Source organism: Schistocerca serialis, chromosome 7, assembly GCF_023864345.2.
Source record: "Schistocerca serialis cubense isolate TAMUIC-IGC-003099 chromosome 7, iqSchSeri2.2, whole genome shotgun sequence".
NCBI lineage: Eukaryota > Metazoa > Arthropoda > Insecta > Orthoptera > Acrididae > Schistocerca > Schistocerca serialis.
In genome coordinates this window covers 299,547,798-299,560,649 of record NC_064644.1, presented here as the reverse complement: position 1 = coordinate 299,560,649, position 12,852 = coordinate 299,547,798, and the positions used below count along the sequence as shown (strand labels likewise).

The 12,852-nt window shown below is 40.5% G+C and overlaps 1 protein-coding gene across 1 annotated transcript in view; it reads left to right on the top strand.

Annotated features, from left to right (window-relative positions):
• LOC126413030 (bumetanide-sensitive sodium-(potassium)-chloride cotransporter) overlaps positions 1 to 12,852 on the top strand; it is a 220,368-nt gene that overhangs the window by 184,287 nt on the left and 23,229 nt on the right. Inside the window, exons 13-14 of the mRNA XM_050082924.1 lie at positions 7,584 to 7,825; positions 12,586 to 12,712. Of these exons, the coding sequence (XP_049938881.1) occupies positions 7,584 to 7,825; positions 12,586 to 12,712 (369 nt within the window). The remainder of the gene's footprint in view (positions 1 to 7,583; positions 7,826 to 12,585; positions 12,713 to 12,852) is intronic.

Genomic DNA, 12,852 nt, shown 5'->3' with positions numbered 1-12,852 from the left:
ACCCTAAATTGGTTGAAAATATTTGGAAAATGGTTTCAATTTATATACCACACCATAATCTTGATCCACTAAGAGTATAGAACTGCTTAAATTTCGGTGAGGCACTGCCAGTTGACTTGAGATCTTGAAGTTCTTCATCTTTCTATCATGGAATAGGTATATCATTGTAGCCCATCAGGTTTCATTCTTCCAATCTTCCAATCTTCCAATGATCTGCCACTACATTTGCTGTACCAGATACATGATAAAAATCAGTTGTGAACTCAGAAATGTAGTGGAGATAATGGAGTTGCAATATTGAAACCTTCTCATTCTTCTGTTTGAGTATTTAAGTTTATGGGGCCTGACCTGTGTAGACAGAATATGTTTTTCCTCAAAGCAGATATTGGAAATAATTTATTACTAAATAAATACTGACTGAACAAAGTGGCACAGAAGTTAACACACTAGACTTGCAGCTGGGAGGACAACATTTGAAATTTCTGTCTCGCCATTCAAATTTAGGTTTTCCACAATAAATCTAAATGCCAGGCAAATGTTGGGATGCTCCTTTTGCAAAGGACATGGCGGATTTCCATCTCCACCCTTTTGTAATTAGATCTTATGCTCTATCTGTAATGCTTATACTGTTAATGGGATGTAAAACTTTACTCTCATTTCCTTTCTTCCTAAATAAATACTGAGAGGTTTCCTGTCCTAAGTGGAATAATTATCCTGGATAAGAGGAAACTTCTTTGAAAAGAAATCAACAGGTTTCCAGATCCCACCTTCTTTCAGTTGTAGGGCTGCACCTGCAGCAAAGTTTGTTGCACCCACAAACAATGCAAGTTCATGCTTCACATTTGGGAAACTTAATAGTTTAGCTTGTGTCAGATTTTCCGTGCAATTTTCAAATTGTTCAGTTGCTTCTGGATACCAGTTGACATCCCTTCTGCCATTTTTCTTACTTCACATCAGATAGCCATTTAGAAGAGCTTGGTTTTATGCAGCTTATTGTAGGTGACAGACATATAAGTTGAACTAGCCAAGAATTGCAATTGTTTCAATGTTTCTGGACAAGGTGTCTTTACTATGGTTGTTATTCTATCAAAGCCTGGTTTGATGCTTTCTGGCATAATGAAGTGTTGCATTTTAAATATGTTCACTTTATTCACAACATTTCATAATATAATGTACAATGGCACATGACAGCCCACGAAAACACTGAAAGGCAAAATCAAGGAAGAATTATATAATACAAAGAATAAACATGCATCAGTAGTCATGCTGTGAAGGGCAAATGCTTTGTGTCTTGATCACATTGGACATTGGGGTGCACAATCGCTTCATCACCCCCCCCCCCCCCCCCAAAGTTCTAACATCTGCTGTCACACAATCTGGACAAGATTGCTGTTGACTCATCAGGTTTGTTGCCCGATGTCTCTTGTGGCTTGTTCATGATGGGCAGTGGAGTGGCGGACAATTCTGTCATTTCCGTGGTAGATCCACCATGTGATCTGTTTGTAACAGCTTAGGAAGTGCAGAAATTTGGTTGAAGGGAGTCAACATAGACTGTAGCTGGATTACCAATAATACCGATCTTAAACATAGTCTCAACCCAGCTGAGGACTGCATGAAGTCCATCCTAAAGTGGCTGTAGAGGCTTGTGCACAGTAGACTGTCACATTTCCAAAGGTCAGTGAAGATAAAATGGTGGTGGGACTGTTGGTCTCTCATTGTAATAGTATGTAGTTGCCACATTTGTGAATGCAGATTGTGGATGAAGTCGAATACCCTTATAAAGTCATTTGGAATGTTGCCAAGGAAGTCACTAGGCAGTAGAATTGGTTGACCATCTGTGAGATCTGCTTCTGCAGCTCTTAGATCTTCCTAGATGGACACATGGAGGACCAGGAAGACAACTGGCAGTGTTTCCAAAGCTGTGACTCAGGCACTGAAGGGATACTTTTAATTGTTGGTGCAGACATTCAGTTAAACCATTAAAGTGATACACTATAGTGTGGATATGTTTCATGCTTATTAAGATGTCGAGTACTTTAAACAGGTAAGATTCAAATTGCCTGCCTTGGTCAGTAGTTATACAAAAGGGTACTCTAAAATGATAAATCTGTCTGTGAAAGAATGGGGTTGCAATTGGTTCAGTGGTGATGTCAACCATGGGAAAAATGAGTGAAGCAGTCAATGCCAGTTAGGCAGTAAGTGTACCCTTCAAAATATGATAAAGGTCCAACAATTTCCAGGTGTGTATAGTTGAATCATTGGTTTGCTGGGATGAATGTGGCAAGAGGTGCACTGACATGATGAGTGATTTTATTTCACTGACAGCCCACGCACTGGTGTACAAGTGCCTTGCAGTCTTTGTCTATATTTGGCCACACAAAAACTTGCTTAACCAGGTTTGTCGCACCATGGACCCCTGGCTGAGACAAATCATGCAACTATGTAACTGAAACTTCCTGGCAGATTAAAACTGTGTGCCCGACCGAGACTCGAACTCGGGACCTTTGCCTTTCGCGGGCAAGTGCTCTACCAACTGAGCTACCGAAGCACAACTCACGCCCGGTACTCACAGCTTTACTTCTGCCAGTACATCGTCTCCTAGTATGCAACTATGTAATTGCCTGGTGTAAAAAGTTAGTTATCACAAATGGTCATGCCTTTGATGTAGAAACATCACAATACAACAATAAGATTGACAGTGGTGGAACATGATGAAACTGTATACCAAAAGGCTGCCAGTAAATCTTGCAGCTCATTTTTGAATTGCTGTGCATGTAATTGCTTTTGCATGGGAGAGAGGGAGCATCTGCTGGTATATTCAACTCTTCCGTAATGTGGACGGTGAGTCATGAATTGCCCCATGTAGTCCAAAAGGTGCATTTGACATGCCAATACTTTGTCTGGTCTCTCATGGAAAGCATACATCAATAGCATGTGGTCAGTGACCATCATAAATTGTTGATCTATGAGAATATGACAGACTCTCTTAATGGAAGCATACACTGCATACAACTTGTGATCATACGTTGACTAGCTCTGCTGCAACTGTGTCTCTTCTGGCTGAAGAATGCTTAGGCCTTCTGTCTTGATCTATTTGTTTCTTAAGTACAGCACCTATTGTAATCATAGATGTATCAAATATTAGAGTGAGAAGCGCTTGTGGAACAGGGTGTGATAATGCAGCCTCAGTGATAGCGGTCTTCAGTTTGATAAAGGCTTTCTCAGCCTCAATACTCCACGTCAGTTTGTCATTCAGTTTCGGTGAAGTTCACAAGAGTTTGTTCAGTGAAATGACCAAGAGCATATGGTTGCATATGAAATGATAATAGACATTAGTGATGATGAGGACTCATCACAACTCATGAACTGTTGCAGGTAGTGGGAAGTTAGTTATGACTTCTGATTTCTCCCGTGGTGACCATATTCCTTGAGTGTATAGCTGATGCAGCCCCAGAATCTGACTTCTGCTGCTTCAAACATGCATTCCAATGGATTTGTGAATTATCCGTATCAACAGAGGCCAGTACAGATTTGGCATAAATGTTCCTGGTTTTCCATTTCAAGGCTAGACATCGTCAGTCTAGATACAGAAGAAGTTGAAAGCATGCATAACTTTGTTGATAAAGTTCTGAAAGCGTGCAGCATTCCGTAGCCCAAAAGGCATCCTAGTAAATTCGAAATGACCAAATTGAGTACCAACAGTGGTTTTTAACTACACTTTGTGATCAAAAGTATCTGCACACCCCTAAAAAACATATGTTTTCATATTAGGTGCATTGTGATGCCACCTACTGCCAGCTACTCCATATCAGCCATATCAGTAGTCATTAGATATTGTGAAAGAGCAGAATGGCGTGCTCCGAGGAACTCATGGACTTCAAACATGGTCAGGTGATTGGGTGTCACTTGTGTCACACATCTGTACACGAGATTTCCATACTCCTAAACATCCCTAGGTCCTCTGTTTCTGATGTGGTAGTGAAATGGAAACAGGAAGGGACACGTACAGCACAAAAGCGTACTGGCCGACCTCGTCTGTTGACTGAAAGAGACCGCCGACAGTTGAAGAGGGTCGTAATGTGTAATAGGCAGACATCTATCCAGACCATCACACAGGAATTCCAAACTGCATCAGGATCCAGTGCAAGTACTATGACAGTTAGGTGGAAGGTGAGAAAACTTGGATTTCACGGTTGAGCAGCTGCTCATAAGCCACACATCATGCCGGTAAATGGCAAATGACACCTCGCTTGGTGTAAGGAGCATAAACATTGGACAGTTGAACAGTGGAAAAATGTTGTGTGGAGTGACAAATCAAGCTACATAATGTAGCGATCCGATGGCATGGTGTGGATATGGCGAATGCACAGTGAACATCATCTGCCAGCATGTGTAGTGCCAACAGTAAAATTTGGAGGTGGTGGTGTTATGGTGTGGTCATGTATTTCATGGAGGGGGCTTGCACCCTTGTTGTTTTGCATGGCACAATCACAGCACAGGCCTACATTGATGTTTTAAGCACCTTCTTGCTTCTCACTGTTGAAGAGCAATTTGGGGATGGCAATTGCCCTCTTTCAACATGATCGAGTACCTGTTCATAATGCACAGCCTGTGGCGGAGTGGTTACATGACAATAATGTCCCTGTAATGAACAGGCCTGCACAGAGTCCTGACCTGAATCCTGTAGAACACCTTTGGGATGTTTTGGAATGCCGACTTTGTGCCAGGCCTCACCGACCAACATCGGTACCTCTCCTCAGTGCAGGACTCCATGAAGAATGGGCTGCCATTCCTGCACCTGATTGAACATATGCCTGTGAGAATGGAAGCTGTCATCAAGGCTAAGGGTGGGCCAACACCATATTGAATTCCAGCATTACTGATGGAGGGTGCCACGAACTTGTAAGTCATTTTCAGCCAGGTGTCCAGATATTTTTGATCACATAGTGTATATCTTCTGAAGCAACAGGTATTTTATAAAATGCATGTACTAAGTCTAATGTGAAATGACATGCTTGCTGTGGATGTTAAAATTAAAATCTTCAGTGTGTGGGACTGGATTATTATTATCAGCTACTGATTGACATGTGACAGCTTCCTTGAGCAAGCATGAAGAAAACACTTGCTTTGCTTCTTTCAGTTTCTCCAGTGTTAAGCAATGAGGTCAAGCGTGAATCGGCAGATCTGGCATTGTTAGTATGTATTGCATTATTGAAAGCTGTACCAGTGCTAATGCGGGCAGATGCCTTGTAATCTCCGAGAACTGCTTAAGGAGTTCTAAATACAGAAAATCACCTGTGATCATTTGTACAGCAGTGTCATCAACACAGCATAAGCATCCATAGCTGGCTAAATTACTGGTAATGTCGAGGAGGTGACAATGATAAAGGCCCAGCAGCACTCCCTAAATTGACAAAAAGTCTGCTCTGAGGATATGGAGCACAACATCTGCCACTCAAACTTCTGACAGAGGCCCAAGTTTAGTGACACTGTCACACCTGGACTGTAGAACATTGATGGCAAAGAGGCAACAGTCATCACTGATGCAGTGAGGCAGATGAAAAGATGGGTACACTGATATGTCATCACTTGTGTCCACTAGAAGTTGCAGTTTTGTGTAGTGCTCTGTGGCAGTTGATGGCTTCTGTTTGGAGAGCCAGTCACTGTCATTACTGACTACCATTCACATTTCCCATCTCTCACAGGGTACTGCATTTCCATGCATCAGAACCAAACCACCTATGGTACCTACAAATCTGAAGATGATTGGCTGCATTTCCTCGGTTAGCAGTGACACTGTGACTGGTGACTCTAATGCTTTGTTTGCAGAACAGTGACTTGCACAGTTAGTTCAGTGATTTGTGCTTGTAGTGAGTTATGAGTACTGTCTGACTGTAGGCATACAACTGCTACACATGTGGATGGGTACATCTCTGTGATGCAGTCTGTAGTTTTTGCAAGTGTGCCAAGATCACTGATGTATACTGTCACTATCTTCTGCTCATCTGGTGGTAGGTGTGACATCCAGATATTCCATAGAAGTCTTCACTGACAGTGTTACTTGCTCGAGTCCACAGGTGATGCAGCAACTGTGAAGGGGTGCACCACCTAACTCCTCAGTACGAAGTATCTTTCCTAGACATTTTGTTTTGGACTGTGACAAGTGGGTGATTAAGGTGTTTTTAATGGATGAGTAACAATCAGTGCTCAGCAGTGAATCCAACATGTCCTGTACTTCTATAGCCATATCTTCATTCAACGCAGTGATACCGTAACTGTACTTAGCTTTATTGGCAGCTATGTGAGTTAGTGCAAGCTGGCTGTCAACTTGTGCAAACCACAAGACTGTGTTTCACAGCCAGAGTTGTGGTGCTTTGATGTCACTTGGGTAATTAGTGTGCTCAAAGGCATGTCAACAGTTGGTGGCAGGTCCTGCATTGCAAAATTATGATTCAGTATAAGAAAGGTGTTTGGTATAATTGCTGCAGTTGTTTCATGTTTGACATTTGAAGCGACACTGTACAAAGTGTCAGTTAATGACAGAGATCGAGTTGTGGTCACCAGAAAACTGGGGTTTACATATGGTCATATTATTGGAAACTTTTAATAATAAAAGGTACAAGGACACACAATAGCCTGAAAAAAGGAATAATTGTATAAACAAAGAATAAATGTGTCAGCAGTCATGTTGTGGAGCATAAACACTTTCTTTCTTTAGCATGTTTGACAATGTGGTGCATGATCACTTCAGATGTATCACAAAGAGCTTATTTTCTGAGTGCCAAACATAGATTTGCCAACATTAATCCTTCTACCTGTTACATGCTGCAAGTGTTCTCCTTCTGAACTAGATACCATCAGTGTGTCATTTATGCAGGCAAAACAGAAATCTTATCCTTGGAGTACTTCATTAATGAATCTTTGAAAAGTGCTAGGTGCAGTCCTAAGTCCAAATAGCATAAACTTAAGTTCATGAAGGCCAAATGGAATGATAATTGCCGTTTTTGTATATCTTCTTCTGCTAGTGGTATTTGATAGTAAGCTTTCAAAAGATCAAACTACTTAAAAAATGTTTTCTTGCCAGAAAGGATTAAGTTGACTTCATCTGTTCATGGAATTTGTGGAACTGTATAATGGTCTGGAAGGGCACAGTCATCAAGACAGAACTTATTTCCACAAACATGACATTTGATATACTAACCGTATGTTGTGTAATGGCCATTGTGATTTAGACACCCCCCCCCTCCCTCTCTCTCCCCCCCTCCTCTCTCTCTCTCTCTCTCTCTCTCTCTCTCTCTCTCTCTCTCTCTCTCTCTCTCTCTCTCTGCACCAAGAAAATTATGACAAATAGAATTCCACCCCATTAATCATGTTGGTACCACCTATTGTCTATCACAGTTGTCAAGACTATATTATTACAACAGTCAATAATATAAATGTTGTTACCTCATTTTATTAGGCACAAGTCCTTCTGTAGTCTTCTGGATGACATACTTATTTGTTTATATCTGCAGGAATTCTTTAACAACTGCTCTCTTACATCTGATAACTGTCATCTTAAGAAATAATTTTTCTCCTCACAGCCATGCTTTCGACAACCGCATGGCGGCAACAATTCTGCGCATGCGTGCTGGCCTGGACTACTCACAACTGATAGAAGAGATTGAAGAGAAGGACAAGGATCATGGCAGCCTCTCAGCAACAGTTCTGCGGCGTGCTGACTCTTCACTTGTCTACTTGCCATCCCATGGCTCCGACTCAGACCTCAGCAATACAAGAGTCCTTGCTGCATCTGCCTCACAACTGTCAGTCATCTCCAGTGCTGGTTAGTGAAGCACTTCACCATCTTTGGTGTGATTATTTCTGGAAATAAATTTAGGTACAGCTGTCAATAGTAGTATAGTAAATAGTGAGAAAAGTTCCCTCACTTGTCTAGTATGCTTGGAGTGCCAAATATGTGTCATTGACAAGTGTAATATGTGTACTATTACAGCACTTACATTATCCTTCCAATGAAGAATGACTTTTTGGGAAAAGTCTGTCAACTGACTTAAACTGTATGTGCTGTAAAACACATTCTGTGGTCTTATTGTGTGATGTGTTTTTTGTTCTCAGAATGTCTACACATGGCAGCACAGAGGGATGTTGCAACTCATTACAAAGTGTTGCTGTAGACAATGAATAAAACTGTATTGCCCCTGAAACAGAACCATGTCATAGACTGTAGGAGAGCTGTTATTGAAATACATGATACAACGTTACTCACAGCCAGCTTCCAGAAGAAGACTAAATAGCATTAGCTGCTGTTAGTTAATAGAGGAATATTTTGTTATTGAAGTTTGTAATGGAATCAGAGAGTTGGATGCTGAAAGCAGAGGTAATAGCTCACTACACTGGGTGCTCTACGCCTGTAACCAGCCAAAAGTTATGTCCAAGAGCCTTATTGATTAAATTCAAATATATTAACACCAGTTATATCAATCATTTTCTGTTTCATGTAGTTTTCATGAATTATTGGACACAGTCAGTACTCATGATTAGGTCTAGTAATACACCTTTACAAAATTCCATGCCTCTACTTCTGGAATCAGCAACAGAGCACTCATCACACAATGAGTTTGATTAAAACTGTCACAGAATAAGTACACAGTTCAAGGACTAAAAATGTATGCTATGACAAATAGCTCATTACTAACATCACCAATCTCTTTTTCATATACATTTTGTGACAAAGGAGCTTACTCTTTAATGCCTGTAAAGTAAGTGACAGGAGAACTTTATGTTGTCATATATTGAGTTTCTCCTAGCTTCATTCATGCATGCAGAGTGGGGAGGGTGGCTGGTTGTGTGCCTCTGTATGAGCTGTAATCAGTCTACTTTATTTTCATGGTATCTGTGGGAATGATGTACAGCAAATGTGACTAAAGAAAATTTGTAGATTCCATTCTAAAAAAAATGTGCTTAGCCTTTTTAAATTACGTATGAAAGTGCCTAATTGACTGCCTGTCAGTTATGCTACTCTCTCCCATAAGGCAAACAGACTTTTCATCATTCTCACTGCTCTTCTTTGTATGGATTTGATGTCCTCTTTTAATTACACCTAGTGTTGATTCCATGCTTGATAATTAGTCCACTATGGACTATTCAAATATTTTATTGAAAACCTCTCTTGGAGAGACATTCTAGTTTCCTAGTATCTTACCATGAACAGCAATAAACAGAAGCCCACCATTTGCTTTATGCATGATTTATGATTCACCTATATGATTGTTTCACTTCATAAATCTAATTGTAGATATTTGTGTGACAAGACCACAGATGTGACCCACTAACCTACAGTCAAAGCACAAGACATTTTTATGTTTCATGAAATGCACACCTTCACTTTTTTCTAGATTAAGTGCTAGTTCTAATCGGTATCAGTTTCATATTCTGTCCAAATCCAACTGAATAAAGGCATAGGTTCAATTTCTTGATGAGTTTACCACATAAATAAACATGTATTCTGCCGGAAGTCTGGGATTGGTAATCACTCAACCACAAAGTCCCCCTTTGATTGTTGGACACTAATAAGTCAGCAGCCACAAGAACAAGAATTTGCAGGAAATGATTCACACTTTCCCACTGAATGCATGAATAAGACCAGATATTGCTGCAGTGTGCAGAACAACAGTCTCCATCTCTGTTGTCAAATAGCAGCTTTCAATTTACAGCACACTGCAATATTGCTGGGAATTCAACACCCATTTATATAAGGCTTTGAGTAGCATAATCCCCAGGCCATCTGAAAGAACAGCCAACATGATCATTCTGGAACATAAGGTTTGTTTGATCTTCTTGCCAGGGGAACCTAGAAACTTGGATATGTTCATTCCACAGAGACAGACTTTGTCTCTGGGGTGTAGCGATCAACCCATTTCTTGTCCCCATCACAATATACAACAAAAATCCATTTAAATCCTCCTTATTGTGATAGAGGTGATATCGACTGGTGCTAATATTTTAAGAAACATGATAGGGAGTTGTAAGTTATGCACTCACTGTACTGCCAGCATGTGGATGATGTCCTCAATAATGTAGTGCATTGGAGGATAGAGTTGGGCAGCATTAGTTATGATGACTTACCAAAGAGTGACAGTCTTGGAATTCACACATTTCATTTTGTGTGTGCAGTCAATGTTGCTGGCATCCTGGCCACTATTCATCTGGCACTTTCTCATCTTTCCTGCTGTTGTGCACTTCATTTAGTATGAATGGGTTCATTATTTGCACACTGCTGTTAATAATCTGCCACATCCTATCAGATAGGTGTCTAGTTTTCTAATTTTTAGATTTTCTCATAGCTTTAAAAGTTAATTCTTTTAGCTTACATTAAAAGGGAGGAGTGTAGCAATGTAATCGATAACTGGTTGTAAGGTCATGATATGCTGTTTTGTTCATGGAATTTACTTAATGGATTAAAAGAGATAATGTCTTGAACGTACTCAAACACACTGCCTGACAAAAAGCATGAAGCACCCAGAAGTGGAGGAGGAAACAAAATGATACTTCATTGGCTGAGAGGGTATGTGATGTTATTTCAGTGATCATGAAATCAAGTCAAATTTACAAAGAACTTAGCAGTATGAGTCCATTTAGCAGTATGACATTGCACCTCACCTGGCCAGGATGCATGCACTGATTCAGTTGGGAATGGTGTCATAAAGTATTGTATTTTATTCTGAGGCAAGCTGGCACACAACTGTAGTAACTCGCTGGTTGATTTGGGGGGAAGGGAACCAAACATCAAGGCCATCTGTCCTGTCAGATTTGGAAGCAATTCAGTCATGCCCTTTCAAAGAAACTATATCAGCATTTGTCTGAAGTGATTTCCCTAAATCACAGAAAACCTAAATCAGGATGAACCATTGTCCTCCCACATGTGAGTCAAGTGTGCTAACAACTGCCCATCTCACTCAGTGTGTTGTAACTGGTCCTTAATATCCTGGATACTGGCACCAGGATGAAAATGATGTCCAAGTTGCCCCCACACATGTTCTTTTGGGGACATATTTGAGGATTTTACTGGCCACAGAACAAATTCAACAACATACAGACAGTTCATAGGGACATTTGCTATGTGTGAACATGCATTTTCCTTTTGCAAAATGGCACCATGATATTGTCACATGAGAGGTAGGTAATACACAAGGACATAGGATGTCCATGATGTACCATTATGCCATCAGAGCTCCCTCAGTCATCACCAGATGTGAATTAAAGTCATACTCGATGGCTCCCCACACTATGATGTCAGGAGTAACACTGCTGTGCCTTACCAAAAATAGTGGAAGAAAAGGATCTCTCACCAGGTCACCACAGGTGCTCACTGGGGTAGTGCAAAACCATGATTCACCAGTGAACACAACACCGTGCAACTCCACTCATTAGCTGTCCATTATTCCCAGTTACAGCACCACTCCAAATGCAGCAATTTTCTGTTGTGGTTTAAATGCCAGCCTACACATAGAATACACATTTTCTAGTCTGGGTGGTGCTTGCTCCATCCAAAGGTGTGGGATGATTCAGCATTTTGCAGGAAGTCCGTACCTTGTTCTTGGATGGCAGACACAGGTGTGAAGTGGGTACAATGTGCCTGGTACACTATACATTGATCATCCCTAGCAGTAGTCAGATGTGGTCAGCTCGAATCTTGTTGACGAGTGTGCCATCCATCATGTTCCCATTCAACCCAACAATGGGCCGCTGTCACATCTGAATGCCCCACAAATCTGGATATTGCACAAATTAGGCAGCTGACCTAATGGAGACCAACAATAAGGCCCTGTTCAAACTCTTTCAAGCACTGATAATGCTGTCTCATATAAGTATGCAGCATCTTCATGTCCTTCACAGTGACCACTCAATGTCTGACACCGTTCATGTCCCTTATATGCCCTATCAGTCCAGGTAGCAACAGTAAATACCAACAACAACTCACTCTCGTGGCTGTAGTACCTGTTACAGAGAATTGCAACTCTAATTATTTATATACCTGCTGATAGTGTGTAAATGCATGAAGTTCCATTGACTTTAACCGAGTCTTCTGGGTGCTTCAGTTTTTTGTCAGTGAGTATAGCTTTAGAAAAATTTACAGAAAGCCATAATGATGCTGACTTCAGTAAATCATATTGGTCACTTTCCAACAGGGTGTCTGAATATGGTAACTACAGGATGCACAAATTCACTACTGTGAATAGACACAAATAAAAGTTCATAAATCATCCTAGTCTCCAGAAATATTATGTACTTTTGTATGCATGTATTGTCAGTATTGAAATTTTGCCTCCCAAAAGTAAGTAAAGGCCAGCAGCCATGATGATTGAAACTAAGAAGGAAATTATGTTGTATATTTCAGTTTATTAGAGTGGTAAGTACTTTTCAGGCATCCTGTTTGTGTTAGTGTAAGAGATAAGGCTGTCAATTTCTTTTTTAATGGAGGATAGAAATTCCTGCTATCTCATAGTCCACAAATGTTATTTCAAGTCGAAGTCCCACACAATGGATGGAAACCAATGAAATAATTTGCTTTATCATGTGTTGCAGACTCCACAGCTTATCTGCCAACTGACAGCATCACACCAAACCGCCGTTTTAATGTCAACAACCACAGCCCACGCTCTGTACTCAAATCGAAGAAAAGGAACCTAGCATCACAGTTTGCTACTTCTTTGTAAGTTGATACCAAAAAATAACTAAATACATTTAACATCAAAGCCACAAATTTTAAGTTGTTGTATGGTTGATCTCCAAAAATGGTTCTATCACAGCTTAATAGTGGAAACATCATTTTCACTAGTTTTCAAAGTATAA